At 39.8% G+C, this 26,656-nt stretch overlaps 1 protein-coding gene across 11 annotated transcripts in view; it reads left to right on the forward strand.

Moving 5' to 3' along the window:
* GTDC1 (glycosyltransferase like domain containing 1) overlaps nucleotides 1–26,656 on the forward strand; it is a 437,175-nt gene that overhangs the window by 292,472 nt on the left and 118,047 nt on the right. For all 11 annotated transcript variants that reach the window (XR_009520175.1, XM_060016855.1, XM_060016852.1 and 8 more), the window contains one exon: nucleotides 26,411–26,656. This exon is cut by the window's right edge. Coding sequence is in view for 10 of the 11 variants with exons in the window: in XM_060016855.1 (XP_059872838.1) it covers nucleotides 26,411–26,656 (246 nt within the window). In the remaining variant the exon portion in view is untranslated. The remainder of the gene's footprint in view (nucleotides 1–26,410) is intronic.

The following is a 26,656-nucleotide window of genomic DNA, read 5'->3' on the forward strand; positions in this document are numbered from 1 at the left end:
GTCCAGGTGAACCCTGTCTGCCCTACAGCGAGGCTCCACAGCAAGGCAGAGGTGGCGGAGGCTAAGAGCAGTTATCAGCTGTGAGGGACAGAGGAGACTTGCACCTGAGGCTGCCTCTGAGCAGAGCAAGGGAAACAATTGCAGACACCTGCACAGGCAATGCATCGGAGACAGCTTGGACCTTTGTCTGCAGGTGACACAAGCCAAGAGTCCGTATGGGCCTCCGTCTCCTCTGGGGTAAGACTTCTTATGCTGGGAGAGGAGAAAACTCACACTTGGAGAGAAGAGAGCCAGCCTGGGCCCAACCCTGAGAGCTTCAGCTCCAGTAACATGGGACCAAATCCCATCCCGAATAGGGCCGTGAGGGCCACTGAGCAGAGGGGAAGTCCCACCTCACACCCAACTCCAGCTCTAGCCCCTCCACCTCCAGCCCTCACCACCACAAAGATGACAGCTGCCAGCACACCCTGAGGAAAGACGTGACTTACATCCACATCAAATCTAGCTCTCCCGCCAAAGGCATTGGACATAGGCAATCTGTATAGGGACGCTCTCACATAAGAACACCCCTTCAAGACTACAATAGGTAACTGTTCTACCTGAATTCAGAGGCAGAGAAAGTTAAGCAAAATGAAAAGGCAGAGAAATTGCTCTCAATTGAAAGAACAAGAAAAAAACACCTGAAAAAATAATGAAACATATAAACAATATACCAGATTAAGAATTCAAAACATTGTTAATAAAAATGTTAACTGAATTAGGGGAAGGAGTCGATAAACACAGTGAAGATTTTAACAGGGAACTAGAAAATATAAAAAAGACCCAATCAGAAATGTAGAATTCAATAACTGAAATAAAAAAATACACTAGAGGGATTGAATAGCAGACTAAGTTAGACAGAAGAACACATGAGTGATCTGGAAGATAGAAAAATGGAAATCACCCAATCAGAACAGCAAAACAAATTTTAAAAAGTGAAAACAGTTGTAAAGCAATTATACCCCAATAAAGATGTTAAAAAAAAAAAAAAAGTGAAAACAGCTTAAGAGATCTGTGGGTAAACATTAACTGTATCAACATTCACCTTATAGCGATTCCAGAAAGAGAAGAGAGAGAGAAGAGAATTAAAAATGTATTTGGAGAAATTATGGCTGAAAACTTCCCAAACCTAAGAAGGAAACAGATATCCAGGTACAGGAATCACAGAGCCTTCCAAACAAGATGAATCACCAAGACTTATAATAAAAATGGTAAAAGTTAAAGAGAGACTTCTAAAAGCAGCAAGAGAAGAGCAAAGTAACATACAAGGGAATCCCCATAAGGCTATCAGCTGCTTTCTCTGCAGAAACTTTGCAGACCAGAAGGGAGTGGCATGATATTTTCAAAGTGCTGAAAGGGGAAAACCTGCAACCTACTATATTCTACCCGGAAAGATTATTATTTAAAACTGAAGGAGAGATAAAGAACTTCTCAGACAAGCAAAAATTAAGAGTTCCTCACTAAACCTACCCTAAAAGAAATGTTAAAGGGTCTTCTCTAAGTGGAAAAGAAGTATTATAGGAAAGGGAAATCCCATCAGAAAAGGCAAATATATAGTAAGAACTGAGGATCAACCACTTAAATAAGCCAGTACGAAGATGAAAAGACAAAAAATTATAAAAGCAACTATAACTACAATAAACAGTTAAGGGATAAACATGGAAATGTAAAATGTGACATCAAGAGCACAGTGTGGAAAAAGGGAGTAAAAAATATAGATCTTTTAGAATGTATATGAACTTAAATGACTACCAGTTTAAAACAAGTAGATATAATTATAGGTCAACATATATGAACCCTATGATAACCACAGAAAAAACCTACAATAGATACACAAAAACTAGAAAAGAAAGGAACACTAGCCTACTACTAAAGAAAAGAGCAAAGCCCAAAGTCAACAGAAGAAAGGAAATAATAAAGATCAGAGAGCAAATAACTAAAATAGAGACCAAAAACACAATAGAAAAGATCAATGAAACCAAGAGCTGGTTTTTTGAAAAGATAAACAAATTTGATAAACCTTTAGCCAGGCTCACCAAGAAGAAAAGAGAGAGAACCCAAATAAACAAAATAAGAAATGAAAAAGAATACTCTGAACAGTTACATGCCAACAAATTGGACAACCAAGAAGAAATGGACAAATATCTAGAAACATACAACACACCAAGACTGAATACAGATGGCCAACGGACACATGAAAAGATGCTCAACATTGCTGATTATTAGAGAAATGCAGATCAAAACAACCAGATATCACCTCACACCTGTCAGAATGACTGTCATCAAAAATCTACAAATAAATGTTATACCAATGCAGGGAGGGGCAAGATAGGGGTAAGGGATTAAGAAACACAAACTACTATGTATAAAATAGGTAAACAACAAGGATATATTGTACAGCACAGGGAATTATAGTTATTATAATTTTTTTTTTTTTTTTTTTTTGCGGTACGCGGGCCTCTCACTGTTGTGCCCTCTCCCGTTGCGGAGCACAGGCTCCGGACGCGCAGGCTCAGCGGCCATGGCTCACGGGCCCCGCCGCTCTGCGGCACGTGGGATACTCCCGGACCGGATCACGAACCCATGTCCCCCGCATCAGCAGGCGGACTCTCAACCACTGCACCACCAGGGAAACCCTATAATAATTTTTAATGGAGTGTGATCTGTAAAAAATATTCAAGCACTATGCTATACACCTGAAACTAATATAATATTGTAAAGCAACTACTCTTCAATTTAAAAAACTATGCATTATATAAAGGAGACTTTGTCTCAAGGAGGTTGTGAGATCTGGAGAAGATTAGATGGGTTGGGGTTGGATTAGGAGAGAAGGGTAATTAGTGGGGTTTTAAGATTAATGATTCCATCCCACCTCCCATATTCAAATCAACTGCTAGACTCTAAAATGCAGAGGTCAAGCACTGTGTCTTCTGTGTGCTCCCAAGCTTAGCATAGTGCCTAACGAAGAGTAGTCATATAAAATATATTTATGGAATGAATAAATTCTTCTCAACCTTATGGGGGTGTCATAAATCCTTTTAGAAGTCAGATGAAATTTATGGGCTCTTTCCTTAGAAAAATGTAAATAACTACACATACACACACACAATCTTCCATATAATTACAGGGCGTTCAAGGACTCCCTGAAGCCCATTCAGGGCCACCAGGTTAATAATTGGTGATTTGGAGATGTGTGACACATTATTTTTGTCTTGCAAATTATTCAGACTCTTTCCCATGATTTACACTTAAAAGAAATTGTCCTGTCAAGTTTTGCTAGTTGTAGATAAGTTCTCTAGAAAAGGCATCATGGTGGATTTTATTGTTGTATAGGATACCTATTTCTGTGAACCCACTCCAAAGTCTACTCTAGACAGCTTTTCAACCCAGTTCATTCTCATAATCCTTGATAATCCTAACTGTGGTTTTGAAAAACTAATGCATGTATTATACTTTTACAGAGAATATTCAGAATATTATCCCACAATAATATGTAGTTGCTTTTGTAGTTTACCTATGTAACCTACCATTAAAGAAAAATAAAAAGAATCACCACAAATTATGTCCAAAGGAACAATGTTTCCAACATTTTTCTTCTACTTTCTGTGAGGTATGGCAAAAATAGCCCTTAGTAAATCATGGACATTAACACAATAGGAAGTTAATATCTGCTTGCCTATTGGAAAACTATTCAGTATTTGAGTATAACTTATGACTACTTAATATTTTGACTAAGAGGAAGTGGAAGAAGGGAAAACATTCTTAAGAGTGAAACCTTGGATATTAGTGTCTAGATATGGGATTCTTTCCTGTTCATTCCTCCCACCTCCCTGAGCTTTGCTTCTGTGTTTTTAATAACAAGTTTCTCATATCTGCACTTAACACCCAGCTTGAAATGTATTCCTCAACATCTTTTTCCTGTATCTCGTGGTTTTCTTTGAGTGCTTTGTGCAGCTGCATCAATCAGAAATAATGGAAAAATCAGATGAGGTGACAAGGGATGGCAGGTTGTTTTTGTCATAATAGTTTGCCCTTCTCACTATTCAGGTGCCTGGGACGCTTTTAGACCACTAATGCCATTGATAGCCACGCGTGCAAAGTGTGGAACTCAATGGGAGCTATTTAAAACAGATATAAAAATAAATGTAAGGAAATATCTGAATTCATCAACCAGTTCTAGAACTTTTCTGGGAGATTTGCTCTAATAATGACACCCAGAACATCAGCAGCTAGCTTGTCAGGCTAAGCAGGTGTGGTTTCTTTCTAGAGCCTGTCATCTGAGAGCAAAATGGATTTATTGGTATAAATAGTCTCTACTATACATCAGTTGCACATATACCATTTCATCTGATCCTTAAGACAACTGTAGGAGCTTGTTCCCATTTAATAAGTGAAAAGCCAATGGCTCAATTAGGTTATTTTATTGACCATGGGTTACTTACCTATTAGGTGATGACCCTGAAATTTGAGGTGGAGACAATTTGCTTCTAAAGGTGCCTTGCTAAACTCCCCCTCCTACTGAAGAAGTTTAACACACACACCCTACCCCACTCTCAGCCCTGTTCTAGGACATATATGATACTTCAGTGAGAGGAGAATTTAATTGGCATTGTTATCACCCTCTCTGGAATTGTGCACAATATATAAATAAAAGAATTTGGAAGGTCTATAGTTTTTCATCTAAGTGCCTGTGCCATCAACACCAGCAGCTTCTTTAATACTAGCAGGCAGAAATGATCAAGTGTATCTCTTTCAATGAGAACATCCATATTGTTTTCCACTAGAAGAGTAACACATGTTTGTTAGAAGATGACCTAAGCTGATGCATTCTTTAGTAAACTGGGGAAGTTGGATTGCTCTGCTAATCCATGGGGACACGTTCTTGTCAATGTGGCCCCAGGAGACTGGGAGTGATCTGTGTCCTCTGTGCATGTGGCTTGGGTCAGGGGATGTGAGGCAAATGGGAAGCAGCTTCATTTGACCTTTGGGACTTTCCATGCAACTGTAACATTAAAATTTCCAGTTGCAGAAATGTTTTTTTCCAGTATAACCCGGACATTCAGAGGTTGATATTTAAGCCTGGTAGAAAATAAAACTTGAACTTAAAAATAAACACATATTTATTGTAACTCTCTAGGTTCACTTTCTCTAGCAATTACCTTCATTTCTGCAAAATGGAAACTTTATTAAGCAACTACTAGTGCCAAGCACTAAGCTGAACCTTTTACCATTGATTATTGTATTTTATTCTCTCAGTGACCCTATGGCTTTTTTTAAGAAGGGTCATCCCAATAATCAGAGTAGAGTGATGTGGGTTTTTTTACAATGATAGCAATTTCTTTCTGTCAAGATAGGATTTAAAATATTACACTCCTGACTTTTGCTATCCTTCCTTCCAAGAAAAAAAAAAACATGCTATTTATGAGAAGCTCAGTTTAATAATATCAGATGAGCAGAATTCTCTTTTTTAAACAGTTAGCCTTGATGGAAGGCATTTAGATATTAAAGGCCCTCATTCTAAGACAGTTCACCACAAAAGCAGGTCCAAGGGTTATCCATGCATTTTAAATTTTAAATCTAAATTTAAACTTACATTTCCACCAATCAGAACTCAGAGCTAGTATCAATGTTGATCACAGAAAGAGATATGTTTCTAATTAACTAACTTTAAAGCCCTATCTTAATCACTTAGAGCATTCTTGTGCACATCTGTGCTGCAGGAGGAACTGGATTACCTCCATGGTGTATGTGTGTCTGGGTGTGCGTGTGTGTTTAAAGCAATGCTATAACTCTATCCAAATGCGATGCAGCACTGCTTTAAAGTTTAGAAGCAAATGTGTGCTTTGTAATGTAGTTTAAAAATTGAAACCCCCTTCTACCTTATATGTTCTTCTCTTGTAAATTGGGCTTGTTTGTGGAGGGCAGCCATTTCCAATACTGTGACACATACATCCCAGAACTTCTTCCCTCTTACTTCGATGGGACCTAAATGAGCACCAGAGCCAGGGCCTCTCATGTGGTTTTGCTTCATCTTACAATGACATCAGTATCTTTCCATTCGCCTCATTTTTATAAAATTGTGCCCAGAATGAATGGGAATGCCAGTAAAGGAAACTGAGTCCTGGGAGTAATTTTTTACTAGAGTAAATGAAGTGATGTGATAAACAAGTACAACCTGACGTGACAACATGGCATAAAGCCGTGATACAAAATGTTTCATTCTATTCTTGTGAATGTTTTTGAAAGCTTTTATGCCTTTCACATGTCTTGTGTGTGTATATACTGACCAGTGGAAGTATAATTCGTGTTCAGATATTTATTTCTGTCACTGAATGACCAGATGGTTCTTGCCTATGTTGGAAGAGAACCATTTTGCCTATTCGATAACTCTGTGAGTGACATTACATGTAACAAACTAGCCAGGATGATCCACTGTAGCCCGAGTGAGAAACACGTAGCTTTCTCTACTTTGTAAAGTTGGCAGAGACTCACAAATGCCTTTATTCTCATTTTTTAACTGAAATAGTTTGTGTATTTTTCCTACCAAAGTAACAGATGCTCAATGTGGAAAACTATGGCGATACAGGCAAAAACAAGAAAGGAAGAACGCTTATAAATTAATTTTTACTACCTGTAACTTGCCACTTGGAGATTTGATGATGGTCATGAGGCTACAAAGCTGACGTTTCTTTGAATACATACTATTTGTCTGACACTGTGCTAAGTGCTTTACATCAATCAGATTATTTAATCCTCCCTAGAACCCACTGATAAAGGTAATGGTATTAATCTCCTTTCATAGATGAGGAAACTGAAGCTCAGAGATACTAAGTGAATCGCCCAAAGTCACACAGCTAACAGGTCACACAATAGCAGAGCTAATTTAACGTGGGATTGCTGGACAGCTAGCTGCATTGATTTCTATGAGTTGCATATGTGTCAGATATTCCTTTCACTTGCTTTTCAATTGAATTTATGAAGCTTTTGTTATATTAAAGTATTTAGTTTTGCACAAACGAGTCTATACTTTTGTGATTTCTACCTTTAGTGCCATGTTTAAAAAGGCCTTTCCTATTCCTAGATTATAGCATGGGAGGGAGAAAAAAAAATGCAAACAGTACCAGAAGATAATAATCACAAGCCAGAAAGCCAAGGTATCTGCCGAAGTTGTTACCAACAGGAAGAAGTAGGAGATGTGAGGATGTGTTTGAAGGCAGTGGCAGAAGAGGACATAACGCTGTTCCCTCATTATGAGTATCGAGTCTAATAAGCCAATTAAATACACTTCCTTTCATGCCTCCTACCCTCCCCTTTAAGCTCCTGCATCAGGGTCTGGACTGGGAGGAGGGACTGGAGGAAAAGAGAGGAAGGCTGGGCTTCCCTGGTGGCGCAGTGGTTGAGGGTCCACCTGCCGATGCAGGGGACACGGGTTCGTGCCCCGGTCTGGGAAGATCCCACATGCCGCGGAGCGGCTGGGCCCGTGAGCCATGGCCGCTGAGCCTGCGCGTCCGGAGCCTGTGCTCCGCAACGGGAGAGGCCACAACAGTGAGAGGCCTCGCGTACCGCAAAAAAAAAAAAAAAAAAAAAAAGAGAGGAAGTCTTCTTACATAGCTGCTGCAGTTTGAGGGTCTCTTTGGAGTGTCAAATGCCTTCTGTCAGGCAGTAGCCAGATGCCAGCACTTTTGTGTGGCACGTAGATGTGTTCTTTTGAGACACTCCTAGGGAGATCTCACCCACAGGTGTTCCCTGTTGTACAGGAAACCCTCTCTGGATTCTCTCTAATCACTTCCTTCTCTCCGCTCTGACCCCAGGAGTATGTTCCTTGCCCTGAAGGCAGCCTTCCTGAGCGTAGTCCTTTCAATATGGCACATGACTCCCCTCCACTGGGACCACAGGGGAAAACAAAATTAGGTACCGTTTCCTTTCCAAATGGTACAAACTGGAGGCTGCTTTCACTGCTGCCCTTTCTTCTTGCCCTGCCATGTGGACAACTTCTGACAGCCTCCTACCTTCAAAATCTCGAAGTCCTGACTCTCATCAGGATCTATGTCCCATATTTGGTGGGGGCGGGGGGTGGGGGGAGCATATGCATTAGGTTCTCCCAAGAACTCTGTTTTAGGGGCAAGAGGAGGTAGGCTTTTGGATTCTGGCAGCTTGGCAGTCATTCACTTTGGGGAAAGAGGTGCCGGCCTCCCCTTCTGCCAACCAACCCCAGTCTCTATGAGAGGTTTTCGTGGAGCACACCTACTCCTGTGAATCTCCTCTTACTTAGGCTGTTAGACAGTGATCGAGAAGAGTACGGGGCCAATATTTCTACCTTTAGCAAGTCCTGCAGAAATGTGGCAGCACCTCTGTTTAACATTTGTAGGTATTAGTCCTCAGCGTTAGGACCTCAGCTGAAATGCCAAGGTGTTAGGAAAAGTCACACTCCACGCCGTACGCTGTAGAGTTGTGCTGTGGAGATATCATGTGATAGAAAGTTTCTAATTTTTTTTTCAGAATGGATTGTGAGTTATCACAGATGTTTTCTGATTAGTACATTACTTTTTATTTTTTTAATTAATTAATATATTTATTTTTGGCTGCGTTGGGTCTTCGTTGCTGCGCGCGGGCTTTCTCTAGTTGCGGTGAGAGGGGGCTACTCTTCGTTGCGGTGCGCGGGCTTCTCATTATCGTGGCTTCTCTTGTTGCAGAGCACGGGCTCTAGGGCGCCCGGGCTTCAGTAGTTGTGGCTCGCGGGCTCTAGAGCGCAGGCTCAGTAGTTGTGGCGCACGGGCTTAGTTGCTCTGCAGCATGTGGGATCTTCCCAGACCAGGGCTCGAGTCCATGTCCCCTGCATTATCAGGTGGATTCTTAACCACTGCGCCACCAGGGAAATCCCCACTGCACCACCAGGGACGTCCTGTATATTACTTTTTAAATAGTGGCCCAAGCCGTCAATAAATTGACATTCATTTCTTCTAGAGGTATAACCCCATTACAATAAAATGGAAAAAAATCAAAGGAGTGTTCTGTATTGCAAAGTTATTTCTATGTCACAGTGTGTAGTCTTTAGAAGCAGGATTTTGTTGATCTTGGTGACAACAAATTCAATATATCTAATAATCCTGCATAGCAGGTCTTAATTCTCCTTCCTGTTGACGTGACAGTCACTGTTTAATGAAACATTATTTTGTATACTATTTGCATTGTAGGTCAGGAATGAAGAGCTGAGTTTGCTTAAGTGACAGCTGAGCTGTTTATACTTTTTATATTCTTCCATCAAGAAATAATTACCCTTCAAACAGCCTTACCTCTTTCTACTTTGTATATGCAAACTACCTAAATAAAACATATGCAAACTCCCAAACCACACGTCAGTATACAGAAACAGTCAGGACCCAGAAAAGCATAGAATAGCGTATACATAACCTATTCCACTTCCTTGTACCAAGGCATTCATTCATTCAGCAAGTCTATATTGAGCATCTACCGTAAGCCTGCGAGGCAATAGAGTTGATTTTGCTCGTTTATTTACTACAGGAAAGTAAAGAATAATGTTTGTTTTAACTCCAGTTCTATAAAATCGGAATGTTATTTCTGGCTTAACAAAGATAATATTGTAGTAGAACTTCGGTATCTCACTGGTTGCTGTCCATAATTCTCTGTTGGAGTACATCTACACATGGATTAGTTTGAAATGGCCTTCGGCAGTTTACTGTAGGGCCATCTGGCCATTTGCTATCTGTACTCCCAAAATAACATGCAGTTCTAGAATAACTTAGAACTCAGTTATGCCCTGGCATATATTATTGAAGTGTTAAATGGGTATAAAGTAGGGCATGTATTGACAATTCAGGTAAGATATGCAGTACTCTAAAATAGCCCAGGCCAATAAGATGCAGACTCTCAGTACAGCTAAATTATAGAATAATTACATTTTTAAGATTATAAGAATTTTTTTGTTTTATATGAGAATTTCACTGCATAGTTACTTTTTCTAGGACATTTATTATGTCCTTAAAGGTATACCACTTCCATTTATATCCACTTTAGTATTTAAGGAGATGTTTGTACATCTCTGTGGTTATGATTCACAATAATGTTAGCACAAACTGTGAATGGATGAGTCTCTACTGCAAATATATGCCCACTGTTCAAAAAAGGATATTTCAAGGTGGAAAGTAGAAAACTCTTCTGCCAATAATGTTAAACCTCAAAATAATGTTCAGCATGTCCTGAAAGATGACCATGGATTGTTGTGATCTTTAAACAACCAACATACTATTTCTTTAAAAAGCTTAGAAGAGGGAAATCCAACCATATGTTAAAATGTCTGATTTTTCTTCTAATTCTTTTTCCTATAACAGCAGAATTTTGAGTTTGAGTGGGTGCTCTATAAATACCTGCTGACTGCCGAAGGAAACATATTAGAATTTAGAAAAATGGTGAGTTTTTTTTAAAGGAAGAGTAAAACTTGGGTACAAACCTTTCTCCATTGCTTCATTTTGGGGAGCCTGTAGCTTTCTGGTGTTTCCTGTTGAATATCCATCCTAGCGTAGCAAGTGATAAACTGGCTCGTACAACTTACTGTAGGATTAGACCCTTAATAAGTTCAGATACTAGAACTTCTGGATAGAGAAAATAAAGTAGGTTTTTACAACAGTTAATAGCATAAAGAATAAATTGCAAGTATGAGAAATAAAAGGCACTGTAAAATCTTAGTGCATATTTTGAGAAGAACTAAGTAGAAATTTTATACATTCATTGAAATTAACCACTGAGTGTAAGTATTAGACATGTGTAAAGAGAGAATTAGTGACCTAGAAGCTAGATCTTAAGGAATAAAAAGATAAGAATTCAACATATGTCTAATAGAAGTTTCAGAAGGAAAATTAGAGAAAATGCTAGAAGCAATAGTCAAAGAGATTTGGGTAAGAAATTTCTAGAGATTATTAATTAAGTCATGGATTCGCAAGGTAATGCATATATTTGGTTTTAAAAGATCAGAGGGTGCAAAAAGGATCTGTAAGACAAAGCAAAATTCCTTTACCCAGTTCATCCCACCCCAAACTGCCCCCCTGTCCCAGCTACCACTTAACAAAACTTTTGTTTATCTTGCTATTTCTTGATTTTTTTAAATATGAGATATTATCTGTTGACTTCCTACAGTAGAAATGGTGAGTTAGTTAGCCCTCTTACTGTATGAGCAGGCACATGCAGTCACTCACATATTTTTCCCTCTCCCTAGCCTTCCAATATAGCTGTATCTCAATTTTTGGTTAATTAAATACTCTGTGTTTATGGCATTATTGCTATGTGAAACTGTTCCCTGCTGAGCATCATTGTTTTCTATGATAAGATTTCCTTCCCTGAACAACTCTTCATTTTTTCCTGGAGGTAAATATTGCTTTAGCTTTATTTGCTTGGTTTCTGTGTCACTATCACAAACCCATTCCTAGCTCTGCCACCATCACTAACTCATCTTTTTAATATGGTCAGACACATCAGGAAATCTATCATTTCCATTTTTTTCCTTGGACATCTCCATCCTGGAGGCCTAGATTCTCCTGCTCCTGTTCATTTTATGTTGCTCTCTGGACCTTGAGTCAACTATTTCCTGGATCCCACATCTTTCTCTTTTTTTACTTTATCATTTTAGTGGGGTACATCCACCGGTATCTCCTCAAGAAATGTAGGGAGCTAAAATTTCTTAAGACCTTGCTTGTCTGAAAATGGCTTTGTCCTTCCTCACATTTACTTAATACTTGACTGAGTTTTGAGCTCTCATTGGAACTCATTTTTCTCAGAAGTTTGAGGTAATGCTCCATTGTTTTCTACTTTTTGAACTTCCTGTTGAGAAGTCTGATTTCTATTTCTGATAACTTGCCTGTGACTCGTCGTGTTCACTCTCCCAAAAGGTATTAGATTTTCTTTTTTACTCCTGTCTTCTGAAACTCCTGTCTTCTGAAATTCCATAATTGGATTTTTGTTCTTTTCTTACGCTGGGTATATATTTCCTTCACTACAAAGAATTTTCTTACATTTTTTCTTTGATTTTCTCACCCATGATTTTCTCAATATTATGTTCTTCAACTCCTATTAGTCATTACTGAACCTTAGATTGACCTTATTTTGTTATCTCTTTTCCTATTTTCTTCTTTGTTTTTATTTTGCTTTCTGTAAGATTTTCTCAACTTTATCTTCTAACTCTTCTATTGATTTTTTTTCAGTTATGATATTTTTATATGTAAGCATTCTTTCTTGTTCTTGAATTTCCTTTCTAATCACATCCTGTTTCTCCCATCATGAATGCAAAAGCTTATTTTATCACTATGGATATCATAGGATTATTTTTTAAGTTTTCTTCTACTCTCCATGTTGTCTCAGTTTCCTCTAAGTTCCCCTTTTGTATTTGTTTGATTCATCGTATTAACTTGATGTTAAAATTTTCCTCAAATATCTGATGGTGACTGTCTCTCCATTCATATTTGAGGTGAGACCTTAAAAGATGATTAGACAGGGCTCTGATTTCAGAGACAGGGCTTGTTGACCAGTGACCTTTCTCATAGGAATTCATTTGTTTCATTGTGGCATCTCCACATGTCAGCGTTGCTAGGTCAAGCCCAGTTAGTTTCCAGAGAAAGGTTCCTATAATGTCCTGGAAGGAAAATCTCCAGCTGTCTGGGAGCCAGATGGAGGAGGGGTGCTGGAGAAGCAACATTAATAAATAGACATCCTTTCATTTAATTTCCCTCACCCTTGCCTTTAGCCTTGCCTGGTCTCTGTGGTCCAGATCATCCAGTGAGGAAGCCTTTCTGCTGCTGAGGAGGGAGGTCAGGGGAGAAGGACGGTAGCTGCTTGGCTGTCTGGGCTTGAGGAGGTTACCAGAGGGCTTGTGTTTACTTTCTATAGAATTGCTACCAGTTCTGTTTTCAGCTCTGCTCTGCAATTGCCCCTCCACAGGCACTTGGTGTGTCCAGTTCCTGAGCCTTCCGGAGTTCCTCTGGAGCAAATGAGCTGCTGTCTCTTTGCTAACACCACGTACACAAGCAGAATCACCTACACTTACAGAAGCATTCTGCCTCCTTCTCTCTGCTCCAACACCACTCATCCATTTGCTTTCCATCTCTTGAAATCCAGTTGACATTTCTTTTCTGTTGTCGTCTTACTCAATTATTCTTGTTGTCCCTGAGAGTCCATGCCTTATAAAAATTCCCATACCATTATTTCAGTAGCGCTTCAAAAGGCAGAGGGATTTCAAATTGATGTTTACTCTTCCATGTTTTCCCCAGTCTGTTCTTCATACCGCACGCAGCATTTTTATTCAGACCCAATCTGATTAGAAATTCCTCAAATGGCTATAAACCTCTTACTTATATTATTAAGGGCAGAAAGTCCTCCCCCTGGTTATTTCTCGAGCCTCATTTTTGACCTCCCCCTCCCTTACCTTCATTGCTATCCACACTCACTCAGTGCTCTGGCCATATTTTGCTTTTACCCCTGAACCATGTTTTCTCACCAGGTCCTTTGCACATGCTGTTGTTCTTAACACAGTCCACCTCTCACATTCACACCTGGCTACCTTCTAATCATCATTGAGGTCTCAGCCGAAAGAGCACCTTCTCTGGAGAGCCTTTCTTGACATTAGCCCCCCTCCCCAGGCCTGGGTTCTCATAATCATAATACCTAATTCTCCCCTGATTGGAGCACCTACCCCATTGGGTGTTTCGTGAGGGCATCTTGGCTATTCGCCTGGCACATAATAGGCATTCCAATTTGGGTTGAACGGTGAATAAATGTTTTTCTCTCTGACCTTTTTCACTCAGTATTTTCACTGAGTATGTAAGTCTTTCTTTACCTTCAAGCCTTGGTTATATTCTAGTAATAGCCCAGCACTTTACCCATCTCTTCCAAACTTAGAAATACTAGAAAGTGTAGAAAACCTGAAGAAAGTGGAAGTGCTTGTACACTCACTTTGTACATTTAAAGGCTTTATTTCAAATGTAAAGTTAACAAAGTTGTATCTTAAAATATTAGTTTGGAATAAAGACAGTTTCTGTGGCTTAAAAATTAGACAGCGTAGAACCAGAACTTGAAGTGAATCAATACTTAATGCTGTAGCATTGGGAAAAAAAGGGGGTTTGTGCTGGAAGTTGGATTTGCTGGTAATTTTGATTTATTCAGGTTGTGGGTAGGAAAACGAAAAAGGAAAAAAATAAAAGACTGGATTTTTGATGCCCATCTGTTCATGCTTCAGAGACCTGAAAACTGATGTTTTAAATTTCCTGGTTTTACTTTTCTGGTTTATACAGCTTTAAGAAGGGAGAAGATGGAACCTCTCAGTTAGAAAAATGAAGGAATAAAAGGAAAGACAAGGAAAAGCGTAAGGTAGAAAAAAGCACCACAGGAAACAAATAATAGAAAGGGAGGAATATATTTGTTTGATTTATAACATTGAGCCTTTTTGTAATTAATGTGCCTCTAGACAGAGAACAAATCTTTGATTAGTATACAAATGAAAGTAAGGTAACATTAAAATGCCTGCCTTAAATGGACGGCTAAAGTGTAACTTGTGAGAGTTAACAAGAAAAACACATCTTAAAAAAAGGCAGGGGTCTCTGATTTATAAAGTAGCTTAACTATGAGAGGGCCAGTGGAGTCAGAGACTGGAGTTTTTAGAATGTTGATTATCTCTTTAGTAACCATGAGAGCATAATGTTGACCTTCTCCATTATTATCAAAAATAAAAAATAATAGTATTTCCTGAGCTCTTACTATGTGCCAAGCAACATGGAAAACATAACTCTGCAAGGCAGCATTATTATTAGCTCCATTTTACAGATGGGGTAACTGATAATTAGAGAAAAAACTCTTTCCCCAGGTTAGCTAATAAGTGGCAGAGCCCAGAATTTAAAACAATACAATATACCTAGAGCCCTGCTTGACCCAGTGTGCCTTTTTGCCTCTTAATAATTATAAGGTAATCAGTAGATTTGATTAGAAGTTTGATCCTCCTACTTCCATTGGAAGTCTAGGGGACTGGTCTCATTCTCATTGAACATATGAAGAAATCCAGGTTTCAAAAGATTAAATGTCACAACCGAACAAATTTTTAAGAAAAATTCTTTCCTAAACTCAGTTCTCTATTCTTTTTATTTTTAGTTAAAAAAGGAACATTTTTGTTTCACAATTCATATTTTCTCCATTTCATCCCCCAAATTCTCTTATCAGTTTTGATGGCTAGCTCTCTCGTCTTGTACAATATTCTCTTGTTGTCACTGTCTGTCAACATAGATATGGTACCTTCCACTCTATCATTTTCCTGATACCCTGTTCAGGAAATTTCACCCATCATGGTATTGATTCTTTCCCCTCTTTTCCACAACAGTATCCAGTTGTATTCGTCATCTCAGGCTGCCATAACAAAATACCATAGACTGGGTGGTTTAAACAACAGGAATTTACCATTCTGGAGGCTGAAAGTCTGAGATCAGGGTGCTAGTATAGTCAATTCTGAGGAGAGCTCTCTTCCTGACTTGCAGCTGGCTGCCTTCTGGCTGTGTCCTCACATGTGGCCGTGGGAGGAAAGGGGGAAGAAAGAGAGAGAGAGGAAGAGAGATCTCTTCCTCTTCCTGTAAGACCACAGTCCTATTGGATTATGGACCAATCCTTATGACCTCATTTAACCCTACTTACCTCCTAAAGACCCTATCTCCAGACATAGTCACATTCAGGGTTAGGACTTCAACATATGAATTTGGAGGGAACACAATTCAGCCCATAGCACCCATAAAATGATACCATGCTCTAAAGGATACTCTCCAATTGGAAACACTGCCCTAAGGGAATTCCTATTTTTGTTTGGAAAGAAGAAAGTGATCCTTTCTTCAATACCAGCACATTTTACTATCTTGCTTTCAACCTCCAAATAATGCCTTCCAAAAAAAATTGTGGAATAGGACATGTGATTAGAGATCATTTTAGAGTTTCCTTCAGTGCTTTACTGATGCTGTAGAAGATATGGGATTCCCAGAGTAATGTGAACATTTACTTGCTAACGAGGTAAATCCATACCGAGCAGCTTGCTGAGTCTATGTACACGTGAAACAGCCACTTCCTCTTGCTTGAAAGAAATTACTTCAGATTCACATTTGGGAACTTTTTTCATTTCTGTATACTATTGTTAAATTAAGCGGGGTGAATGAATAGAAGCTTTTAAAACTTCTGAGTTATTAATGAAACAAATGATGAGCAAATTATTAAGTTTAAATGGAAAAGTTAGATCATTGTAGTAATGGAATCAGTAAATACAGTTTAGTTTAAAGGTAATATGGATAGCTTACGATTTCTGGGGGTAAGAGACCAAAATAAGTACGTATGAAATGTCACTACATATGCTCTAACATTTTTGTAAAAATAGACACAACCTTGGGCTTCCCTGGTGGTGCAGTGGTTGAGAGTCCGCCTGCCGATGCAGCGGACACGGGTTCGTGCCCTGGTCTGGGAAGATCCCACATGCCGCGGAGCGGCTGGGCCCGTGAGCCATAGCCTCTGAGCCTGTGTATCCGGAGCCTGTGCTCTGCAACGGAGAGGCCACAGCAGTGAGAGGCCCGTGTACCGCAAAAAAAAAAAAAAAAAAAGACACAACCTCTTGCTCGTAGAAGGAGCTTAGATATTTGTTGAATGAATATTTGTTGACTGAGTCAAGACAGTGACGCATTTACAAACTAGGAAATCCAGTGTTACCCAAGATGGCCTTAGAAATAACTCCATAAGTGTGGATGTTACATAAAGAAGCAAGGAAATGGGAAGTTTACTTTGATTTCTTCAGCTCATCTACACATCATTACCAACTCTCTTTTAATCCTCTCAAGAAATTTGGAAAAACAGATATTATCCCATTTCATAGATCAGAAAACTGAGGTTCAGAGAAATTAAGTGATTTGAATAAATTCACAAATACAGGAAGTACCGATGCAATACTGGGTACCAATACTACAGCCTGGGTTCTCCCCTCTTCAACATGCCCATTGCCTGAGTGGACTTACTTTAAGGTGCTTCACAGAGATTTCTCTCCACCTGTCCTCCCAAAAGAATCTCATAGGCTTACTGTGCAATTATCCCATTTGTGATTAGTTTCCTTGAATTAAGGTATTGTGCTTTTGAAAAGTGGCACATATTGAGCATGGAAGATGACTAGTACATTGTGGGAATTTAAGATTAGTTTCCAACAAGGCCAACAGGGAAGAACAGGGCATGATTCAAGGTAGATGCAAGGGGATGCATGGTGGTGAGTGTGGCAGGGATGGGGGCCCTGGGCCACTGGGAAGGAGCATAAAGCTCTTAGGGAATTAACAACCAGTTGGTGGGGAGTGCTTACAGGGGAGGTAGGAAGATAAAGATTCACTGTTTGCAGTTTACGCTGCAACTTTGCTGACTGTGTTCAATTACTACAGTAAACCTTGTGTAAAATAGAGGGTTTTGTGGTGCTTAGCTCTTTTCGGGGGAGGAATGCGAATCATGAGAAGTGTGCATGCATCTGTTCACAAGGATGGCTCTGGGTTTGATAAACATGGGTTGTGGCAACATGCAAGGTAGATTTTCCTAGTCTCATACATTGTTAAGGACCTTAAGTTTTCTGTATGGGAGCAGTATATCATCAAGGGATTTTATAAAATTGCGTAAGACAAACTGCTCATACTAGTAGGCGGTTAAATTAGCAGTGTGTACAATCTAAAACACTTTGGAATTAAGAGAGATTGACATATACACCCTACTAGATACAAAAGAGATAACGAATAAGGGCCTACTGTATAGCACAGGGAACTCTACTCAATACTCTGTTATGACCTATATGGGAAAAGGATCTAATAAAAGAGTGGGTATATGTTTATGTGTAACTGATTCACTGTACTGTACACCTGAAACTAATACAACATTGTAAATCAACTATACGCCAATAAAAATTTTTTTAAAAAGAGAATGAGGAATTGAGGCATAATTATTTAAGTTAAATAATACTAATTACATAAACTGTGTTGCCAGAAGAAGCCATGTATTGTAAATAAATGGTATAAATAAGGTATATGGAGAGTGTTAGATTTTCAGAAATGATTCTTAGAAATGCTGGTGGAAAAAAATATAAATAAACAGACTCATGGGAACAGAACCATCTTTTCCTTATGACAGTCATATATCCCAGCTATTTAAAGGACAGACATCAGAAAATGATGGACCTTAAACAGAAGAGAGGAAGCTGAAGCTTCTCTCTTTGGCAGCCTTCAAGAGAAGATGCTGTCTTGACTAAGTGTGTCATCCCTGGGACCATACATGGATAATGAGGCCAGTCTGATAGCCATAAATATGCTTTCAGTTTCAGCATGCCTTTCTCAGGCTAACAAGTAGGATTTGCTTGTTAATTTTAACTGAGGCTAGTTTCTATGGATCCTGTTTTCCTATCTTGTCACAAAACAGATTCTTCGTAGTCAAAGCAAGACACCCTTGCTCAGTATCCTCTCTCGGACTGCTGTCAATGTTGCATGTTGGCTTTGAAAATTTGCACCATGGGAGTTGAAATTTGGTTCAGGCACGAAACTCGAGCATTTCAATGACATGGCCTCAACAGCCGCGGTGTTGTTGGATGGCTGTTCCCCCAGAGCATTTGTGCTATGTGCATGTGGATGGTGATTGACTCATCTGTGATTCAAATTTGTTCAAATAATGTTCTGCCAGAGTTTCTTGTTGAAACAGCCTTCGTAGACATGTGCCATCTATTTTTTGAATATTAGCCCATAGCCATCTCCAGTAAAGAGGAGCAGCCATCCCTACAGCCAACCACCAAGCATAAGTCTGTCTTTCTGTTCAACGTTGTGGTCTTCAGACATCCAGTTTTAATTATGATAGACTTCCTTGTTTGTGATTCCTTTATTTAGTGAAGACAATGTGGCAAGAAGTATAGGGGGTGTATGCGTGCACATGAGAATGCTAGATTAAGATCTTTACTTTTATACTTTATAGGTTTATATAAATCTGCTTACCATATAAGTGATATATTGGATACATGTGGGCAACATGATTTTTTGATTATCTTTGATATTTGCTTATGTGGCTAAAATTCTAAAAATGTTAATTTTGTAATTAATTTCCAACACATTGTTTGGAAACAGTGAATAGTTTTTGTTATAAATCACCCAAGAACTTAGATCACTGAACTGCCTGGATGCGTCTTCCCAGTTGGTTTTGGAAAAATTATCTATCTTTGATTCCTATTTCCCTTCTCTTCAACTCTCAACATGGTTTCTGTCCCAGAATCCACAGAAATTGCTGTGATAAAATCGAATGATATTTTTTTCTGCTGTCATCCATATTAGCCTTGAACTGTATTTTTTTCTGTTACTTTTGTCACAGGTTTCCCTGATATCTTCAGACTTCCTTTTCTCTACTGATGTGTGGCCTTGGTGAATGGCCTTTTGGGCTGAGTTTCATCATTTGGAGAGGGAATGCATTTTCCCACTCCTCTGCCATCCCTACTATATAAAATATGCCATCACCTATCTGGTTGCCCATGCTTTTTGACTCAGGCTGTGCACCTCCTAGGGTCTAAAGTAGTATTTCCCAGGGTATCCTTTGTCGAATATTAATTCTTAAGGTGCCTCTTTGTGTTTATGCGTGTGTGGGGGGGTGGTGGTGAGGACTTCGGGGGATTGGTCCTTGTTTCATTAAGTGCTAAGTTTGGGAAACAATAAACACAATGTCTCTATCACACAGTAGGTATTAAATAAATATTTATTGAATGAACAAAAGAATGAATGAATGAACATATTTACTGAACATACTGGCACGTGCTTTGGGAAGTTCTGCTGTGAAGAAATGTTTAACTTTAACCCAGCATTTCCAAAACTTGATCTCTCACAAAACCTTCTCTAGGGCAATACCTACACCACAAAAGCTTCTCTAGGGCAATACCTACACGTTCTGTTTCGTGATAAACAGAACACACCCTGTGAGACTTCAGCCTGAAGGGATGGCCGTACTGTTCTCCCTCCCCGACACCTGAGCTACATGTGCACACGCTGAGCTCCCTCAGCCCCCTCTCTCCGTGCCTGCCCCACAGGGAGGCCAGTTTCCATATTCCAGTTGCTAAGACTCTCCTCTTTTCTCATTGGCTCATATTTGAAATAATCGTTGATGAATTATGCCCTCTCTCTGTCTCCTTAATCATCCACTCATTTGCATCACTTTTTTTCACACGCTATCTTCCAGATCTGCTTTGAGAAGCATGACTTAATCATGTCCTGAGGACTCTTATCTGTGGGTACTTATTTATGAGATTCTATAGGTTGAACTTACCATATTAAGTACTTTTCATTGAAATCTCTCAAAAAGATGTTTGTAGGCAACGTATTCCACATGACATACATTTTAGCCACAGCATTCTCTTCAACAACACATGAATCAGTCTCAATGTCCTAAGTCGATGTGACTTGCTTTATCTTATCACCTTCCTCCTGACTACCTCTGTTGGTCAGCTAAACATATGCTGGCTCCTCAACTTCAGCAGAAATCAGCTAAGGAGCCTAGAGCATTTCCTTTGCTTACCCTCAATCTTAGCATCGGTTTAAGCTCCGCCCAAATCTGGTATTTTCGGACTAATCCAAATAAGGCATTTGGCCATTCCTACAGGTCCAGCTCTACGTTTGTGTGTTTGGATGTGGGTAGTGCAGGGAAGCAATCAGATTTAGGTCTGGAAAGTACTTATTCCAGCTGTGTCTTTAAACATCCCTCAACATAGTACTGGGGTTTTGTGGCAATGCCTCTGGACCCACCCTGGGGGACAGAGGTGGGAAAGAAGGAGAGGAGGCAGAGGGAAGGTTCTACTTTTGTTTCAAAGATTGGCTATTGGTTGGAAAAAAGTTGGGAGTGGGGTCCCAAGGCTGATAACAGATTGGAAACGACTGCAGTAACCAGAATCTTTCTAAGAGTGAAAACATGTTTGAATAGGGCTTCTGAGAGATTCAGAAACAGGAAGGACATTCTGTGAGTAAGGTGGGTAGTAGCATTTCTTTAAGAAAAATTGAGGGGATGGTTAAACGGCAAGGCTGCCATGTGCTCTAGAAGGCAGCTCACTGGTATTCTTTCTTTTCTCTCCTTCACTCCTTACCTCTGTACCTTTCCTCTTCTCATTAGCACCTCTCCCAGAGTTGAAGCTGGGGAGGAGGAAGGAGGTGTTCGGTCATGTGCCTATTTGCATAGTTACTTCACTGAGTTCACACCAGGATAGTGTGAACATTCTGTCCGGTTCTATAAAAAAGCCAGTATCACCCCATCAGTAAGGTATTATTTGCTTTTTTAGCATAGAACCGTTTATTGCCAGCCTTCTCTTCACTGTACATTTCAAATAGCATCTGATTAAGAATGTTCTGGATGGGTTAATTAGTGTGGTGACTATTATTAAGCAAACTGCTTGTTAGTATATGTCTATTTGATCTTGGTATTGATGTGAAGTAATTGACCATAGAGCTACATTTAGAAAAGCTGGAATAAAGTTTTTTGATTTCTATTATGGCAATAAATAGTTTATATAAAACATGTCTATGAAAATATGGGTTTCATGTCACACACAGAGAATCAGAGTAGACTGTGTGGGATGGTAGTTGAGGATCGTTTTGTTTTATTTTGTTTTTTAGAAATAGTAATACATTTGTCCAGCTTACTTCAAGATCAGCTCTGCTGAAACAAAGTAGTAAAAAATTATTACTGCAGAATATATGAAAACTGAAGTAATTTTAGCTTCCCTCACCTAAAGGACGTATTTCCTTTTAGATTTAGCTAATTGCCTAAATACTTCTTTGGGTAACAATCACTCTATATAAAAGACTATTAGAGAAAAATATGAGAAGATATTGTAAACAAGGAAAGCATAGCACGTAACCACCTTCTTTCAAGTACTGGATTATCATCTATATTATTTTTGGTATTTTGTCCAGTTCTATTATTAAGTTTCCCTAGCTATAGCATTTCCATAGGGAATTTATTCCATGAGCTAATAAATCACACCGTCAGGGAGTTTTTCTGGAAATTCAGCTTAAATTTTCCCATTCTTAATTTTATCTCATTACTCCTAGTTATACCCCCTTGTACCTGGCTAAATAATTATTCTCTTTCCTTGGAGATTCCTATTATGTACCCCTCTAGTTGTCACTTAACCAGGCTATTCATATTTAGCTCCTTTAATCTGTCCTCATAAATCAATTCTTCCATTGCCTTAATCATTATTATTGCTTTTCTTAGAACTCTCTAATTTTCAAACATATATAGTTATCAGGTGCCTCAGATGAAATCAGCATTTGCACAGTATTCTGCTCCCACAGGCTTGGTCTCTCCCTGTCCTGTACATCACATTCCATAACCAAGCAGCATCAGTTAGTTTGCTGGTCCAATCAGCCCAGACTCATCTTGTCAAACTCCAGGAAATCTACATAGTCTTTTCCACATGTCCTACTGCTTTCAGGTTTATTTTATTTTGTCAATTTCATAATATTAATAAGCTGAGTTTTGGGTTTCTGTCCATATTGATATTCTGCATCTTCCCATGTCCTTATTCACCACCACCTATCTAGTCAGTCATCCGCAACCTGGGTTAAGGTGGGATTCTGTTCATCCTTGAGAACATTTAGGAAATGTATTGCAAAAAAGCAGGCCTAGCACCTTGTCCACAGCTAGATTCCTTGTCAGTGACCAGTTCCCGTTGCTTACAAACCTTTAGCCAATCTCCCATCTCTTTTAATTTGCAATTTTGCTCACATGCTGGCCAATATAAAGGGATTTTATGAGCAAGATGGGTCATGATACTGTTTTCTAAAATGAAGATATGTTGTTTCAATGTCCATTGATTTGTGTGTGTGTGTGTGTGTGTGTGTGTGAATCCTTCGTGCACCAAGTTTGTAATTCTGTTAAAATCCTTTTTAAGCTTGCCTTGGTGTTCTTTATCTGACATAAACAAATAGGTTACTTCGCTTGCGCTATTGTTGATTTCCACATATGTACAGATGTTCCTTCTCTTACCATTTGTTCCATTTGTTTAGGAGAAGTTGAGGATATTGTCATAGTCATGTTTTTTCTTTTAGTGGTGATCGATGGGAACTTTCCTATTGATTTTTAGTTCCTTAGAATCTCCTCAATATTTTGAATTTATTTCAGGAAGAAAGTTGGTTACCTCCCTTCATGATTTTGGACCTGTGAGATCTGAAACTCTAATCTGTATATGCCCAAGTTTCTTTCCAGTTTTTAAAAAATAAACTCTCTAATTTTTTATTAGAGCAGTTCTAATAAGACTGAGGTTGTGACCACTGAGTTTTTAAAGGTCTGTGGATGAGAAGAAACATTTTTAGTACAGCATTCATTATAATTCAATAAATTTCCTTAACCTAATAATCTAAAGAGAGATATTAAATTCAATGTTCGTTTTTTAAATGGAAGTATAATGGATTTACAATGCTGTGTTAGTTTCAGGTGTACAGCAAAGTGACTCAGTTTTTTTTAGTATTTCATATATATATATATTCTTTTTCAGATCCTTTTCCCTTCTTTTTACATTTTAAATCAAGAATTAATGTATTACTTTATAAGGGCATACCAAGGAGGCTAGCCCCATTCTTCGTGTTTTATCTGTCCATATGCAATATCTACTTCATCCACTTATGACAGGGCACGGGTGTGGGGGGAGGTGGCTTATACAGTAAGGTGATTTTTCTCAAAAGGCCTCACGAAACAAGCACAGAGCCCCCCACATCACGCCTTTTGCTTCTAGAATGTACATAGCATACTACAGCCAGACTGGATTTCCAGTTCGCAGCAGAACCCACACTGTTGCTTAGCCTTGTTCACCTGCCCGTTGGTTCGGAACTAGCGATCGCCCATCCCCCTCTCCACGGCGACCTTCTGACTCAGGTCACTTCTTGAGCACCATCTCTCCTCACCTCGCTTGAAATACATGGCCTCGTCCAAGGCTTTGGGGACGCACTGGATTCCGCACCTGCCACCTGAAACAGTTCTTTTCAATTCCGTCTCTCTCTTCTTCTTCCCTCTCAGCTTTGTAAGGAAGCACGGTGTGTGTTCTCTTGAATAAGGCCCTACTTCCCCTGCAGCAAGCATCCTGCCATTATCACACCTTATGATGTTTTTCTACTTCCATTTTGTTGGGGTTTTTTTTGCGGTACGCGGGCCTCTCACTGTTGTGGCCTCTCCCGTTGCGGAGCACAGGCTCCAGACGCGCAGGCTCAGCAGCCATGGCTCACGGGCCCAGCTGCTCCGCGGCATGTGGGATCCTCCCGGACCGTGGCACGAACCCATGTCCCCTGCATCGGCAGGCGGACTCTCAACCACTGCACCACCAGGGAAGCCCCTCTACTTCCATTTTCTAAGACTTTTCTGTTTCCTCAGGATCCTGCTCCCTTCCCTAGCAAGTATCCCCAAGCGAGCACCCCTGTGGACATGCACCCCATTAAAGAAAACTTGAGCTTGCCTTCTCCTTTCTTCTCTTTGTCCCCCTCTGTCCCTAACCAGTGTCTGGTTTCTCTCTGCCCTCACCCCACACGAACCGCCCTGGCAGTAGCCAGTGATCTACGGTATAATGAAGCCAAAATCGCCCTGTCCTTTCTGCTGCTGTAACCCCTCTGCAATGTTTCACACCCTTTTTTTTTTTTTTAACAGTTTTAAGAGCTCTTGGTTCTTTTTCCTACCCGTGCTTTAGGAGCTCTTAATTTACCTCAATAGTGTGATATTACTCTCAGATTCCCTTTCAGCTCTTCCAAATGTTCCTCATTGCTTTCCTTGGTTCTGTGGTTCTTCTTCCTCACCTACCTCTTAAATGCATGTACTCTCCATTTCTTCACATACTCCACAATCCAGGTAAGGGGCCGAGTCTCTGCATGGGGCTCAGGGCCTCTGAGAACACCCTTGTTGTCCGGCCCCAGACTGCCTCTCTATACCTCAGATCCCGGGACTCAGACTCTGCCGTGCATCTTATTCCCTGAAGAGTTCATGCTCTTTCACACCCTTTTCCTTTGATCACACTGTTCCCTCCATTCAAAACTTCCCCCTCTCTGCCTTTCAGAATCAGTCAAATAAAACCCTCTTTTAGCCTTTACTTATCCCCAAGTCAGAATTAATCTCTAGTTCTCAGTTTTAAAAGTTAAGAATGTCCATTCTTGATATACTGTGTTCCGCCACAGGTTCCTTTGTTGTTCTCAAGTCTGTCTCCCACTCTGTCTACTGGTTTGCTCCCTAGTACTTGGTGGATTCCTTGGTTGCATTTTATGTGTTTGCTTCTATCGACAAGTAGCAGATATCGAACTCTATGACAAAGCATTATGGGAAGAAAGGGGTGAGATGGTAATGAAAAAAATATAAAAAGATACTTCAAGAAATATTAGCAAGGGACCAAGCTATGTGATCCTTATAAAACCTTAGACCATTTGGGAGCCAATAAGAAGATGAAGTCCAACAGATGTGGTTTTGGATTAGCTGCTGACCTAATAGTTGGGCTTCCCTGGTGGCACAGTGGTTAAGAATCTGCCTACCGATGCAAGGGACACGGGTTCAAACCCTGGCCCGGGAAGATCCCACATGCCGCGGAGCAACTAAGCCCGTGTGCCACAACTACTGAGCCTGCGCTCTAGAGCCCACAAGCCACAACTGCTGAGTCCATGTGCCACAACTACTGAAGCCCGTGTGCCTAGAGCCTGTGCTCTGCAACAAGAGAAGCCACGACAATGAGAAGCCTGCACACCACAACGAAGAGTAGCCCCCGCTCGCTGCAACTAGAGAAAGCCCATGCACAGCAACGAAGACCCAACACAGCCAAAAATAAAAATAAATAAATTTTTTTTTAAAAAAAAAGAAATATTAGCAAAGTCAACTTAATAAAAACGTGTACAAGTGCCCAGGAATACAGAACAGTCATGTGAGCAGAAATACCCAGTGTTAATTCAGGAAGTTTCAAGCATTTTTGTAGGTTAATGAGCAAAAGTATGTTTTGAAAATAAACACTGGGCCATGTCATGACTGGAAAACATAGAACTCCAGAAAGACAAGTAAAGAAAACGCTAAACCATCGCTCTACCCTGATTTTTTATGGTATGTGCAGTGCAGATTTTTATAGCCACAGAAACTCTTTGGAAACCAAAGACAATCTGGTCTAATTTCAAACTTTTGAACTTTCTCTTGGTGACTACTGCTTTTTGTGCTCTTCCTAGAATTTTTGTTATATCTTTAGTTTTTTTTTTTTCTCAGTTTTTATACATCATCATCATGTGCTTACAGAAAGGTAAAGAGCAAATTTTAAATAGTATTTTCACTAAACGTATACTGCATTTTCTTTTTGTAACAGATTCATGCCCAGGCACAAAGCAGCGCACTTACAGAAGATACCCAGCCTTAAAGGAAATGGCGGTGTTGCTCCATCCATGGCCCTTCCTTTCCAACAGGAGCAGAGAGGTTCTGAGAATTTATTGAAGAATGTTGATTCAGAGTCTGGATCCTGTGATGCTGCACAACAAGAAAACCTGGGTGGCTCAGTAAGGCAGGAGTCATACTTGAAAACATTCAGCTCATCAGATAATTCAAGCACTCATCA

This window comes from Delphinus delphis, chromosome 7 (genome assembly GCF_949987515.2).
Source record: "Delphinus delphis chromosome 7, mDelDel1.2, whole genome shotgun sequence".
Taxonomy (NCBI): Eukaryota; Metazoa; Chordata; class Mammalia; order Artiodactyla; family Delphinidae; genus Delphinus; species Delphinus delphis.